Source organism: Eubalaena glacialis, chromosome 2, assembly GCF_028564815.1.
Source record: "Eubalaena glacialis isolate mEubGla1 chromosome 2, mEubGla1.1.hap2.+ XY, whole genome shotgun sequence".
Classification (NCBI taxonomy): Eukaryota; Metazoa; Chordata; class Mammalia; order Artiodactyla; family Balaenidae; genus Eubalaena; species Eubalaena glacialis.
In genome coordinates, this window is record NC_083717.1 from 65,561,432 (window position 1) to 65,577,864 (window position 16,433).

At 36.2% G+C, this 16,433-nt stretch overlaps 1 protein-coding gene across 3 annotated transcripts in view; it reads right to left on the minus strand.

The window, feature by feature from the left end:
- The window catches only part of LRRC49 (leucine rich repeat containing 49), a 132,887-nt gene that overhangs the window by 115,727 nt on the left and 727 nt on the right, over positions 1-16,433 (minus strand). The window contains exons 2-6 of one of the 3 annotated variants that reach the window (XM_061180121.1): positions 16,125-16,181; positions 13,821-13,908; positions 8,831-9,028; positions 8,385-8,487; positions 6,844-7,047 (exon numbers count right to left, since the gene is read on the minus strand). In XM_061180121.1, coding sequence (XP_061036104.1) covers positions 6,844-7,047; positions 8,385-8,487; positions 8,831-9,028; positions 13,821-13,908; positions 16,125-16,181 — 650 coding nt within the window. The remainder of the gene's footprint in view (positions 1-6,843; positions 7,048-8,384; positions 8,488-8,830; positions 9,029-13,820; positions 13,909-16,124; positions 16,182-16,433) is intronic. The other 2 variants (XM_061180122.1, XM_061180123.1) reach the window with 2 other exon arrangements.

The following is a 16,433-nucleotide window of genomic DNA, read 5'->3' on the forward strand; positions in this document are numbered from 1 at the left end:
CTACTTTCTCCTACTACCATTATTCAGTACAGGGAAAGGAGCAATGGCAAAGAAAGGGTAAAATGAAGTTCATACAGTCCATCTTTATCATCATCTGTCTATCACTATTTATTTCTGTTGTCATGGTTTATTGCCTTAAACAACCGTTTCTACCTTCCTAAATGTTTCCAGAACCTGGATCATACCTTGAAGCTTCATATATGCTGATCACTATGTAAAGATAACGCACACTTAAACGTCATGAATTTCTATCTCCATTTAACCTCAGCCACCTTACATCATAGCCAAATCCAGACTTATATTACCACAACCAATCCAATCCAATTTAATTTATAAAAATATTTATCATACACCTATTATGTTCCATCACAGAGTGACTATAGTTCTTCCTCTCTCCCTTATCTCTCTCTCTCTCTCTCTCTCTCTCATTCATACACACACACACACACACACACACACACACACACACACACTCCCTTATGACCACAACCCCCTCATCAGTCCCCTTTCTCACACCACAACACTGGCAGAATCTGCTCCTTTCCTAGAAAGCACTCTACCCCTGAACACCCCTAAATCAGTTCATCCAAACCATTAACATGCTTCTGGACTCATGGGAATCCTTCATTAACCTTCATCCAGAGTCAGGCATTCAGGCATTTAAGATTACCTCACCTTACACTTAAATCTAATAATAATAGTGAATATTAATAATAACAGCAGCTAAACCAGATGGGAAAACAGACAAAACTTTGAACAAAATTATTCCTCTGTCTGCTTTGCTCTTGAAATACCTAGAATGGTTGGAGAAAATTACAGTACCCTAAAAATATGGCTTAGGACAGAGTGATGCTTTCTAACAGTAATTTGACCTCACAGGTATTAGAGAAGACTTTTATTCAATTTTTTTATACTCCCAAGCTCACGTTCCCTAAAACAGTGGTTCTCAAACTTTTGTGTGTATCAGAATCATCCGGAGGGCTTGCTAAAAACACAAATTGCTGAGTCCTACCTCCAGAGTTTCTGGGATAGCGTCTAAAAATTTGCATTTCTAACAAGTTCTTGGGTGGTGTTGATGCTGCTGGTCCTGGAATCACACTGTGAGCCACACCCTAAAATACAGACTTTTACCCTAAAATATAGACTTTTACCCTAAAATATAGACTTTTACCCTAAAATATAGACTTTTTTCCTCATCAAATCTCAATTCCCCCCTCATATAAGCTTTATGAGGGTGAACTCATCTACTAAAGCCTATCTTAGAATTCCTTAGGGAAACAATCAGAGATGCAGACAAAGATTTATAGACAAGGATATTCATCACAACACACACACACACACACACACATACACAAAGGACACAATGTAAGTCTAACAAAAGGGAACTATTAAGTAAATTATTATATATATCCATATATATTATGTAGCTCTTAGAAATTATATTTTCAAAGAACCCTTAATGACATGAGAAGAAGTAAATAATAAAATATATTCAAGTAAAAAACACATAGTATAAAAACCAGTTTTGTAAAACTGTGATACGTGATTATAGAATGAAGGGTGTACTCAAGTGTTGATAACCAAAACTTGGAAATAAGGCAAAGGGATGACTGCATGTCCTTTCAATGTCCTATCAGAGCACTGTCAACAAACCTACCTAAGGATCATCTGACTGTTTACAACTAACTAGAGCCCAAACTCTGTAACATTACATACTAAATTGTGGAAAACTAATAAGATGTAATGATAATTTTTGCCAAGTAGGAATGTAGTTTGTTCTGTCTAATAGAAAAGATAACCCATAGGGTTATGAGTTTAGTGCTTTGTAGGATATTAACCTGTTCAATAACTTAATCTTATTCCAGCATTATTTATTTTTCATTGACTATATATCAGTGTCTCTTATCCTCCTTTGAACCAGCTTTGTCATCCCACCGGTTCCCTCACTATTGAGTTAATTAAAACTTTGGCCGGTAGTTACCATCTATTGGTCTGAGAATTATATTTTTAATATTTTAAAATTATACATAAGATATGGAGATTGTCTCAGTCCGAGTTTCTCTGATTTGGAGGATGAATGTAATCTGTTTCTGTATTTATCAGAAACTCTGGGCACATTTAAGGCACTTCAATCACAGAAACCTTCATGTGTAATATGTCTTCTCAAAGCATTCCACCAGGGCCACACATACTGTTAAGCTATCCAGTAAAACAGTCACTATCTGTTGTGACTTTAAGCATTCTCTTAGCTTTGACACATAGTGGCTTTATGACTCTCACTTTTGATTCTGATTGCCCAGGTGAATAGGAAGAAAAATAGACAAGTTGCTCAGTCGGTTAAACCCAAGACCAGCCAAATATCTTGCTCTCTTGTTCTCATGAACTGCCTTTGCCATAGATTCTTTCCCTACCCCCCAGTACCTGAAGTAACATTAAAAACAAATCTAATTCTAAGGAATTCAGAGGCAGATGAAGGCATCAGTTGACCTAGGAGGTTACTGGTCAGATTAATTATTGATATGAGGAATTTGCAGAATCCTAGTCGGTTCCTAAATAGCTGAAGATTTTTACATTGATACCAATGTGACCTGAAAGGTTTTAAATTTTAAAAGTTCCCCCATTAAACAGAACTGAACTAGAAAAAGACAAGTCTCACTCATCACTCAGCAGATACAGACATCTAGGGATATATCACAGCTTGTCTCTGAAGGCTACACTATGCAATTGATGCCAGAATAAGGACCCCACTACAGGATCTATACAGGGCCTGGCTTTTCAGGTGTCAAAGACAAATCCTTAAGTGGGAATCTTCAAGAAATCAAAAGGAAGGGAATATGGAATCCCAGTGTCTGGTGGAGAATTCTGTTATCTATAGTCCTGGGTGATCAGAAGAAAATCCAGAGAAGTTCTATTCATTAGCCTGTGATGATCAGGGTACCAGAAGATCTCACAAGGATAAACAGGGGATACAGAAAACAGAAGAGTTAGATGGTAAGAACTTCAACAGCAAAGTGGTACAGAGGGGTTGGGAGTTCTTTGGTAGCAATGTAAACTTCACATACGGAATCTGACCAGGATCTTTCTAGCTTCTGAGCAGAAATCTTTGTTGGATCTGCTTGAATTTAAAGGCATATGGTTGCGTTGGATTTTCATATGTGGTTCCATTGCCTTGGACTAAAAGACTACAGTGCTTTCTGGATTTAACCAGTCAGGGGCAACAAGTCATCCAAGACAAACACAAGGGGTGTTTGTGGCAAGGGGTGGCAAATGTACTTCTCTTTTCTCTAGCATTCCTCAGCCAGGTTTGCCTAATATTCACTAAAGTACTGCCTTACTGTAGATTTGCATCTTCAAGGCTCACAGCAAGCTTGCATCAGCAAGGCTCCCCTTGCTGTGACAAAGTCAGCTGGCTGGACAGCAGTAGGCACATGTTTTAGGGATCAGATTTGCATTGTACTGATACTTCAGAAATATGCAATTTGGGACAGTGTGAAAAGTAGTCTTCTGACTCATTTTCTTTTTTATTCAAGAACACTAACAGTTCTATTTTCTTTATGTAAAAAATAAAATAAAACAGCTATTTTCTTCATGTAAAAAATAAAATAACAGCTATTTTCTTCATGTAAAAAATAAAATAAAATGTGAGCGAAAAGCAAACAAACAAAAAGAGGGGAATTCCCTGGCAGTCCAGTGGTTAGGACTCTGCGCTGTCACTGCTGAGGACCCGGGTTCAATCCCAGGTTGGGGAACTAAGATCCCACAAGCTGTGCGACATAGCCACAAAAATAAATAAATAAATAAATAAAATAAAAATAAAACATAAAATTAAATTTTAAAAAAGATGGAGTAGAAAAAGAAAGATAGACTGGTGTCTTCAAGGCACACATTATTAAAAAACAAAACAAAACAAAAACACACTTAAAACGTTATTTCCAAGAAGACAGAGAAGCTGAAAAGAAGAAGCAGGAATGGGGAGAAAAGGGAACCCTCATGCACTGTTGATGGGAATGTAAATTAGTGTAGCCACTATGGAAAACATTACGGAAACTCCTCAAAAAATTAAAAATGGAACTACCATATGATCCAGCAATTCCACTCCTGGGTATATATCTGAAGAAAAGAAAAACACTAATTAGAAAAGATATGTGCACCCCTATGTTTATTGCAGCATTATTTACAATAGCCACAATATGGAGCAACCCAAGTGCCCATCAATAGATGAATGGATAAAGATGTTGTTGTATATATATAAACATTACTCAGCCATAAAAAAGAGTGAAATCTTACCATTTGCAACAACATGGATGGACCTAGAGGGTATTATGCTAAGTGAAATACATCAGACAGAGAAGGACAAAATACCGTATGATTTCACTTATATGTGGAAAATAAAAAACACAACAAAACAGAAACATTTATAGATATAGAGAACAAACAGGTGGTTGCCAGAGGGGACGGGGGTAGGGAGGAAAGCAATAGGTGAGGGAGATTAAGAGGCAAAAACTTCCAGTTGCAAAATAAATGAGTCATGGGTATGAAATATACAGCGTGAGGAATATAGTCAATAATTATGTAATATCTTTGTATGATGAGAGATGGTACCTAGACTTATCATCATGATGATCACGTTGAAATGTATAGAAGTATCGAATCACTATGTTGTATAACAGGAACTAACATAGTGTTGGAGGTTGATTATACTTCAAAAACAAAGTCAGAGAAAGAAATCAAATTTGTGGCTACCAGAGGCAGGGGATGGGTGAGAGGAAGGGGAATTGGATGAAGGCAGTCAAAAGATACAAAACTCCAGTTATGAGATAAATAAGTCCTAGGGATGTAATGTACAACATGATAAGTATAATGAACACTAATGTATGTTATATATGAAAGTTCTTAAGAAAGTAAATCCTAAGAGTTCTCATCACAAGAAAAAAAAATTTTTTCTATTTGTTTAATTTTGTAACTATATGAGATGGTGATGTTCACTAAACTTATTGTGATAATCATTTCATGATGTATGTAAGTCAAATCATTATGCTGTATACTTTAAACTTATACAGTGCTATATGTCAATTATATCTCAAGAAAACTGGAAGAAGACAAAAACAAACAAAAAACTACTTACTCAAGGACTAAAAGAAGGACCTAAAAGCCATGATACTAAAGAATAAGTGGAAGCTAGACAAACAAATCAGAAACTCCAAGGATCAGAAACTAGTAAAGAAGTCTCCGGGAGAGATGACCGGAAGCACCTAGAAGGAAATGCCTTAATTGTACAAAAAGTTTACTCCTCACTTTACTGAGTGAATGCTCTGGTGGCATACTCCTAGTGTGTATAGTTTGGACATATCTAACCTCGCAAAAGTCAATTTACATCTCCATTTCCTCATCTGTAAATAAGAGAGCTGATCTCTGAGGTCACCCCAAACTCTAATACTCAATGATCCTAAAATTACTCTAAATTCCCTCATGCTACCATAATGCTTAGTTTAACACTTGAACCAACTGTAGATGATAAACTACACTGATGGGAACTTTCAGGAAACTGCAGAAAAGAGACAAGAGCCTAGAACGCTGGGACATGATCTTGGAAAAAGTATCTTATATTACCATTGGCCAGCAAGAATAAAGAGGTAATTCAAGGTCCATGCTGTGGTGGGGGAAATAGGGAGGGAAGGAACCAAGTTTAGGTATAATGCTATATCTAAACTTCATGATAATATAAAAATCATTCTTGGATTTTGCTAAACAGCCTTTCTTTGTAGGCATTGCAAAAGCTATCTAGTAAAAAAGAATGGAAAGAAAAGTCTTGAACAAATCCCAAAGAAATTAGTGAGGACTTATGTAGCTGCACTACACAACAGAGCCTTATAAAAGGAACTGGGGAAGTTGATACAGGATGTAATATCAAATACATACTGAGAATATCATCTGAACAACAATCAACCAGTATAGTTGTCACTGGGTATCAGCAGGGTATTGGTTCTTGGATCCCCATGGATATCAAAATCTGCAGATGCTCAAGTCCCCTATGTGAAATGGCAGAGTATATGCAGACTTTAAATCATCTCTAGACTACTCATAATATGCACTACAGTGTAAATGCTACATAAATAGTTTCCAGGAGCGTGGCAAATTCAAGCTTTGCTTTTTGGAACTTTCTGGAATATTCTTTTCAAGTATTTTCGATCCTTGGTTGAATCCGTGGATGAGAAACTGGATACAGGTGACTGACTATAATTCGACAATCACAAAGTATCAAATGTCTACCCTCAGTCAAGCACTGAGAAGAATCACAAATGAAACACATAATCCTAATGTGAATACACGTTTAAAATATAACCTAATAAATCATAAAGGCCCGTGCCACTAACTACTGAAGCCTGTGCCCTAGAGCCCGTGCTCCGCAACAAGAGAAGCCACTGCAATGAGAAGCCCACGCACTGCAGTGAAGAGTAGTCCCCGCTCACCACAACTAGAGAAAGCCCACGCGCAGCAACAAAAGACCCCACGCAGCCAAAAATAATAAATAAATAAAATAATTAATTTTAAAAAAAACATAAAGGCCAAAGTCTGCTATTTACTTCCACATAAGATATGGCACTGGAAAGTAACAGAAGTAATAAAATATGCACTTAATAAATGTTACTTGGTTTGAATAACTGTCAGACTGAATCTCATAAAACAAATTATGACTGAATCTTAATCCATTTAAATAATCTTTCAAAAATTTTAGTCTATTAGTTTCTTAAGTATTATTCAATTTTGAGTTGCCATCTAAACACCATAGGATTCAACGTTAGTCCTAAGTATAACAAACAAAAACTGATCTGCAAAGATTACCTGTTTTTCCCCAACAGAAGGACACGGAGGGATCTCAGAGTAGAAAGCCCACTAATTTCTTCAATCTGGTTATCATACAAATCCAAGAATATTAGCCTCTGCAGATTAGAAATATTTTGGATCCGAGTTATAAAATTGTGTTGAAAGTTCAACAGACGAAGGTGTTCTTCCCCATCGATGATAGGACATACAGTCAGCTTTTGCCTAGAAAACATTTTTTTAAGTTAATAAGGTTCTGATTTAGCAGTCCGCCTCCTCTTACAAATATTAATAGTAGTATCTTCATGCTCCCATGCTGTGAGGAGAAAAAGATAAATAGAACCACTTCTTGCCTCCATGAACTAAGCATTCTAGATCTAAGTGTAATTCACTCAGATAAAAGTCAATATACTTTGGCCAGGGTAATTATTAAAATTAAGTCTAGTTCTCATTGCATTAAAAAAAACTCCAACATTAATTATTTCACATAAAATTAACTTAACATCATAAAACACTCAATGTAATTGCCTTCTGCAATAGAGGTTGAGATGATTCAAAGAACCATGTCACATAACCAGAGAAGTGCATTTGCCATCAATCCACTGCTCAGGCATTGCTAAGCTAGGAAGTTTGCTTAACCATTTGCTGTTAGATATGCACTGCTAAGCTAAAGGTATGCACAGCAGAGATAGTTTCCCTGCTGGTCATAGTGCTAAGGTAGGGTTGAAATCCTTCATCCACCATTCTACTGCTGATACTTTCCTAGATTTAAAGATGGGGATCAAGTCCTAAACATACTTATGCATTCAGAATTTTTTGAGAGTTTATTTTGTCCCAGGCTCTGTTCTAGGTGCTGGAAATACAGAACTCAACAAAACTCCCAGTGTCTGTGGAGCTTATATTCTAGTGGGAAGAGACAAACAATAAACTTAATAAGTTAAATATTTAATATGTTAGAGGGTGATAAGTGCTAAGAAGGAAAATAAAGCAGAGAAAGGGGCTGGGGACAGTCAGGGTCGAAGGAGTTACAGCTTTGGAGAGGGTGGTCAGGGAAGGCTATCCCTAGGTGATGACACTTGAGTAAAGATCTGAAGGAGGTAAAGACAGTGAGTCTACAGATATGTGGTGGAACAGCATTCCAGGCAGAGAGAACAGCAAATGCAAAAGGCCTGAGGTTTAAGCATGCTTGGTGTATTCAAGGAGCAACAAGGAGGCAGGTATGGCTGTAGCAGGGTGAGTGAAGGAGAGATTAGGAGGCTGTGAGCCAATGAGGTAAAAGGGAACTCAACTGGATAGGGCAGAGAAGCCCATGTGAGGACTATATTTTGAAGTTTTATCTATAGTACTGTTTTAGAGTATAGTCAAGCTCTTTTACATTATATAGATATAAAATTTCTCCACATACCCTTGGAAGGATAAATTTTAAAACTGGTAACAGTGATTATACCTAGGTAGGAGAACTAAATAGCAGGAAAATAAGAGGAGGGAGAGAGACTTTTGTACCTTTCAAATCTTGTACCATGTCTATAAATTATCTAGTCAAAAAAGTAAGTTGTCCTCACCTTTCTAGGGTCAACCTGTCTGAGTAAAGAATTTTCTCTTCAGAAGAACGTTGGAGAATGGGAAATGATGGCATTGATGAGCTCACCAAATTAATATGATCACCTATTGAAAATGATATACAAATTACTTGATTAAGAAAAACCTTTAAAATCTTGAAACTAAAGTCACCTTATATTTGGAGAACTCTGGCACCTACAAATATCCTTTCTAGAAAATATAGCTTCCATAGCTCTCCATATTTGAAATTAGTTACTAAACTTGAGCTCGTTTCTTTCCTCCTCAAACCAAAACTATGTGTTCCGTGTATACCAAATAATTTTTCCCTTGCCTTATAGATTGGTTGAAAGTATAGAACTACGCTAGTGCTATCTTTATCCCTTTATAATCCTGACTCCTAATACTAAATTTTAACTCTCTTACAACTGAGATGATAGTGCCTCATTACCAGATACATCTGGGCCAGCACTATGACAGCCCGGCCGGATTCTGGACTTTGAAGGTGTCTGAATGGAAGAATCTCCAAATGCTGATAAGGAGCTCATGGTAGTTTTCATTTCCAGCCCACATAATTCTGTCACATTTGTTGTGGATGAGATGCAGGATGATTTATTACGAGGTGAAGGGCTTATTACTCTTCCATCTCCTTCAAAATATCGAAAAATTTATCACAAAGCTACACAATACATGACTTTGCTACAGGAAATACAGAGAAAGTAGTTTTGGATAACAAATGTAAACCTCGCATCATCCATTTTTCTTTGTATGTTCAGCTACTATTGGTGGAGAATATTGCGGAGACCAAAGTGGGTGTCAATAGATCTTGTACACTTGTAGTTAGGCTTGTAGTTAGGGTCCACAAGGTATGTGACACCCCTATGAGGTTTATAGGTTGTTGATTAGATGTTGTCCCTGCCATTAAGTAGCTTTCAATCTAGTGGACAAACACATATGAAATTAATAAACTGTACAGAACAACATACACAAAATGCAGAATAAAAAAAACAATATATATTTATAATTTCACACATAAATGTGTCTGGTTATTTTTTACTTAAAGAAGATGGTCACAGATGAGTTTTGGGGGAGGTGGATATTAAGATATATTCTAAAGACCTAGAAGAATGTAGAATAGTTAATAAAAGATTCTGGGACGTTCCATAAATGAAGTAAGACTTGAGCAATGGGTCAAAGGTACCAGTTTGAACACCACAATAAATCAACTCTATTTCCTTCTACAAAGAGAAAATTTCCTAAAAGCAGCAATCGATGCTGATGGGAGTGATAAGCAGTAAAATAGACCTTAAGGTACCACAGAATTCTACTGCTTAAACTGACCAATAAAGCAAAAAGATGAACCCAAATATAGGAAGCTAACATATTCTTTGGGAAGCCATCTTAAAATCAAGTTCCATATATATCATACTAAAGAACTGTAAAGCAGTGGTATTTGCTAACTTCTCCAGGTATGCAAGATATAAACCAAAGTATCACATACCTCGCTTCTTGAACAAAATAATCAGTGCTCACATCCCCACTTTTCTGAATATCATGAAATATCAGATAACTAATAATGATGTTCTAGAGTACAAGCATTCAGAATTGAGATCATGTTCATAAATGAACTGGTCTTGTGACATGACCAGTTGCTAGCAAGGTACCCAAGCAACCGTGAGTCAGTAAACTGATTTGGAAATCAAAAATTGGATGGTTAAAAGAACAAAACCCAGTGTAAGGATGAACTGATTAAGGATTAACTGGTCAGCTAAATATGATAAAGGAAAAACTCCAAACAATAGACAACCTTGATTTCCCTTGTTAGCATCAGAATTAGGTTTTTAAAATTATTTTCTTAAGGCTTCAAGTCATTCCTCAATTTAGAAGGCAGATTTAAATTTAATAAGACTTGGGATATAGAGGCAATAATCAAGGAGTAAATTTCACTTACTTCAGTGAATAAAGGAAGTTCATCCTCACACTTTTCAGCTCTTATCATACACAGAAGTCAAAATCACTATCTGCATGATGAGCTTACTATCACGATCAGTATGACATACATCATACAATAAATAGCAGGATATGAGAATGATTAGATAGAAAGGCCTTAAAATCCACAAGCAAGATACTCTAAATCAGGGGTCCCCAACCCTCAATTGTTAGGAACTGGGCCGCACAGCAGGAGGTGAGCAGTGGGCAAGAGAGCAAAGCTCGCATTACCACGTGAACCACTGCTTCCGTTACCACCTGAACCATGCCCCAACCCCCGACCCCGGCCGTGGAAAAATTGTCTTCCACAAAACTGGTCCCTGGGGGCTTCCCTGGTGGCGCAGTGGTTGAGAATCTGCCTGCCAATGCAGGGTACACGGGTTTGAGCCCTGGTCTGGGAAGATCCCACATGCCGCGGAGTGACTAGGCCCGTGAGCCACAATTGCTGAGCCTGCGCGTCTGGAGCCTGTGCTCCGCAACAAGAGAGGCCGCGATAGTGAGAGGCCCGCGCACCGCGATGAAGAGTGGCCCCCACTTGCCGCAACTAGAGAAAGCCCTCGCACAGAAACGAAGACCCAACACAGCCATAAATAAATAAATTAATAAATTAAAAAAAAAGAAAAAGGTCAGAATGTTATGACCTTTAAAAAAAAAAAAAAAACTGGTCCCTGGTGCCAGAAAGGTTGGGGATCGCTGCTCTAAATGACTGGGAACCAGAGTGATCTGCAATTGAAACATTCACATATTTATGTGGATATATAAACACCCACATATATATACAAATATGTGTGTATCAAACACCCACATTATATGTGGAATGTTTCATCCTGCATATAAACTGCACTACTATGTGGCAAAATTTTAATTGAAGCATTTCCTGTTATTGGTGATTTCATATATCATTATTTAATTCACCAGATATGTAGCTTTTGTCTTCCCAATTAAATTTATAAGCTCCTTGAGAAATGGAGCTCATTTTACATTCTTTATATTCTTTGTAGAATCTAAATTCACTAGGCAATCAGTAAATTAACTAACTGATTTTCCATTATTAAGAGTAAATCAGAAATCCATTTTACATATATTATTTCTGTTAAAAAAGAAAATCAGATATTCTTGCATTTTAGTATAAAAATGCTGAATGAATTCTTTCATAATTAGGATCTCAAAGTGTTTAGAGGCATAATGGTCTATGTTTGGTAAGAGTCTTCACTGCACTGCACCCTAGATACATGGATGGATGGATGGGTGAGTGGATGGACGGAAAGATGGATGGAGAGATGGGCAGTGGGATGGACAGATGGCTGGCTGGCTGGATGGATAATACAGTACACGGTCATATATGTGTCCACTCAGCCTTACCTTTGAGATTGTTTTGGTAACAAAAATCCTGTTTCTATATTTTTCATGATTTATCATGACCTTAAGAGTCAAGCACTGCCTCTTCCTCTCTATATAAATATTTTAGAATTCTTAATTAAGGGATTTAATCAATTAAGGTCTGGTTAACTGAGATTTTACTGTATAGCAGTCCCTGGCTCTTACAAAATCTCAAGGATACAGGGGTTAACTCTTAACATTAATATAAAAAGCCTAAAAAAATCACATACCAAGTTTTAGACTAAGTAGCCTAACTAAAACATAGAGTTTCTTTACTTTGGACCGAGAGTACCACTGGTTAATTTATGGTGACAGGCGATTATATATGTCCAATTAATTTTGAAAAATAGAAAAAATAAGAATGAGGTGAAATTAATTATAATAATTGGGTATCAGGATGCAGTCTATTAGATAGAGATTGCCCAACTTTTCCTGATAAACTGCTACTTATAATTTTTCCAAAGTTTTGTGCCTTTGGAGGAAGAACAGTGAGTACAAAAGTCAAGAAAACAGCTACACACTGTGTGGCCTTCCTTGCATGAAACTGCCTGGAACTATGGAGGAGGCACATTTGGAAACAATCAGGTACAAATGTCACAGAGAATGAGTTTGAATAAAATCTTTTAATGTAAAAAATAGGTTTATTTTTCCCTAAAGAATTAATCTGTATTTTATGGGTCATTATTTATGTACAAGAGTTTATTCATCTTTCAGGTTCACAAAATTCAGTGCCGCCATACTATTTCCTCATTAGCAAATATCTAGCAATACTTTAACACTTAAATAAACTTACCTAGCCAGACATACACAAATCTGTCTACCAACTTCCTCCTCTAATTCAAGAATACCTTGGGAAAAGTATTCAAGTTTTAGAAAACAAATTCAAGATTTATTATCAAAAATGTGAAGGAAATTCACAATGCAAACATTAAAAAAATTCCTACTTGAGAATTTTCAGGTTCACATCTATAGCTCTGTGCCTAATACAGTGTCTGGCACACAGTACACACTCAGTAGATACATACTGAATCGAACCAAAAAAGGCAAGACACATGCTTCCTACATTGTGGAACAGCAGTTAGGTTGATGTCATGTCCAGCAATTGACCAAGACAAGAGTGTACGATATAGGAAAGAGAAAAGTCATGTCAAATTAGATGGGCCCAAGAGGAAAGTCCAGAAGTTACAAAACAAAAAAAGAAAACTAATAAAATATTCAAAATCGCCACATGTTCATGCAGTAGTGAGATAAACAATCTAGAGAGGCTATACTGATCAGCCCTCTCATATAAACTCCTAGGAGATGGGGACAGTACTGTATGTAAGGATTCTGTAGTGCTTAACACTAGCACGTTACAGATAGCTAACAGTTGTTGGCAACCAAGTAACAACTCAAATGTTCCAAAGAAAATTTCTCCTTGAATTGAAAAATACATTTCAGAAATATAACCAGATCATATGAGGCTGTGTTTCAAAAGGTGGTCCACAAACCACATCCATCAGAATCACTTGAGGCATTACTAAAACGCACATTTCCAAATCCCACCCAAGGCCTACAAAATCAGTATGGGGACGGGCACAAGGGAAGGGAAGCACTAAGAATATGCATTTCTAACAAGATCTTGGGGGATGCACACAAAAGTTTAAGGCCTTTGATATAAAATATCTATAATTATATGTGCTAGTAAGGGAAAGAGATAGCTTCTTTTCTACTCCTGACTTTCCATTCTTTCCACTGTTTCCTTATTCCCTAAAGATCTGTGTTCCCATACTCTTACCCTCACTAATGAGCTATTTTCCTAGTTCTAAGACATTATTTGGAAGATTCCTTCCCATTCTCTTGTGCAGAGCCCACCCCAAACTAAAACACAACAGCTTTTCCTGTATTAGAAATAATCTACTATGCTGTGTATATAAAATCAATTCTGATTTAAACAAATGCCCAATCCATTTGGTAACCAATGAATGATGTCATTTTTAATTCAAGTCTCTTTGGATCTAGAAATTCAACATTATTAAACAATATTACTTAAAGAAGATAAACCATATCTGATCTCTACTCTCTGACAATACCTTGCCTACTTGAGTAGTTTCTTTCAAGATCATGTTGTAAGAGTCGACCAGGGAATGATGGCGTTTCTTTATTTAGCTTGAATTCAACCTAAAAAACATTATTTAAGAAAAAAAATTTTTTGGAGAAAGTAATGAATATAATTATAAAATAACATAAAATAACCAATATATGTTACAACATAGATGAACCTTGAAAACATCATGCTAAGCGAAGAAAGCCAGGCACAAAATGTAACATATTATATGATTCCATTTATGAAATACTGAGAAAAGAAAAATCTATAGAGACAGAAGGCAGGTTTGCGGCTTCCAAGAGGGTTGGGAAGGCGGAATGGGGAGTGACTGCTTAATGGTATAGGGACTCCCTTTTGGGTGATAAAAACTGAAACTAGAGAGTGGTGATGGTTGCACAACATTGTGAATGTATTTAATACCACTGATTTCTACAATTTAAAATGGTTAAAGTGGTAAATTTTATGTGATGTGTATTTTACCACACACACACACACACACACACACAAATCAGAGTCAGTTTCATGAGGTCAGATGAAACCAGACTCCAGTCTGAGCCACTTGCAATTCCTCCATACTCTCACCACAATTCAGTGATTACAAGAATCATTTTCTCAAAAGGAAAAGCAAAAAACATACAATAGAAACTAAATTCTGTTGAAAAATATCACAATGTTCTTATCATTAGAATTCCTTTAACAGTCCAATTATAACATAAAATTATATATCTAAACCTTCTAAGAAGGGTTTTCTCTAAATTTATTTAAAATTATTTGATAGGAGGACTGAGAAAAACAAAACCAAAACAACCTCTCATGATTAGCTACCAAAACCCCTAAATACATATCATAAAAGAATTATGATGTTTCTCATGCTACTATAAAAATTATAATAGCATTTACATTATATCCTTATTCATTATATGAGCTAAGGTATTTTTCTCAGAGTACATGTCCACACAAGAGAAAATGAATGGTTTGGAAAGAATCTGGATGAGGCACATAGTTCCTAGAAACATACTATGTATAATAGTGGAATAGGATTTGTCCAATGAAATCAATCAGCAAAGCTTTGGAAGGAATCCATTAGGTCCAATTACAATAAAGAATATTTTCAATTAATCTAGCTAACTACTATTTATTCAAGATAATCAAATAGCCTATTTTCCAAGTGTTTATTTCCAGATACATAATGTAATCCACAGCTGCCTCCTTGACCAATGGCGTCCTTCCATCCACCTTCCTCATGCCCCTCCTTAGCCTTCTCAGGTTTTTATCTGTAAATTCTGTCCTTCATTTTAGAGTTCCTTCAGTGACGCCTATTTAACAACTCTTTAGGAAAAACCTGAGTTGTGCCAGTTGGAGGTGTCTAAATTGGTCAAGAAGGAAAATTTGTGTTGTGTCTTGAAACACAGTTGTGTGGGAGGTGGGTGAGTATATCTGAGATCTGAGGTTGGGGCTGGGGGGGAGAACATGAGTATCTCAGAGATCAAATCAAAAGCCACAAGTTATGGAAATGCCAGGGAGAATACGGGAAAACTGGGGAAAAGAATCTCATGTTCAAATCTTAACTTCTAAATAGCATTTGGCCTAATATATTTCCACTGCTAATCAATTTTTTTTCTGGAATGTTAGATATGTGCCCCCAAATTATCACATTTTATCTATTATAAGATTCCATCAGTAGTAAGACATGCCATCATTTTACCCACTACTAAGAAGGAAAAACTTTCCCAATTAAACAATGATGTGCCATCAGTTTTAAGAAGAGTCCTGATTTAAGAAATGTTTAGATGTCAAAAAAAACCCACCTTACCTCTTGTAATTGATGAAATAAGATTCAGTTTTTAAAAGAGGTGGGGTTTTTTTTTTGGTTTTATTTTGTTTGATTGTTTTAATTGATGTATAGTTGATTTACAATATTATATTAGTTTCAGGTGTACGACATTGCGATTCAGTGCTTTTACAGATTATACTCCATTAAAAGTTATAACAAAACAGTGGTTATAGTTCCCTGAGGTATACAATATATCCTTCTTGCTTATCTATTTTATACATAGTAGTTTGTATCTCTTAATCCTATACCCCTAATTTGCCCCTCCCCCTTCCTTCTCTTCTTTGGTAACCCCTAGTTGGCTTTGTGTAGGCAGAAAATAAAAATTACCTTTAGATTAGTGACCAAAGTAAATATACTTAAATTTTCCAGTTTAGACTCTGCTCTTTAAATCATGCTATTTTGCAGAATATAAAACAATTTATATTTAATTTAAATACAAATCTGCTTGAATCTTACTTTGTTTTTTTCAGGAAGCGATGATGTTTGAATTACCAGATGAAGCCCACAGTTCACCTACAATGTAAAAATTAAACCATAAAATATGCTCTTAACTTATACACACACACACACCTCCCGAAAATAGTACACAAAGATATAACAAAAAATTAGAATAAAACAGAATGCTCGCTTTTTGCTTGTTTCTGGTAAATTATCATGTTCTGGGGATCTGCTGAAAACAATAAAATCACAACTAAGAATTAAAAGGTTTCACTGTGATTTATCTTCCAAAATGTCTGCAGCAATTTAACCCTCTACTTAGCACCT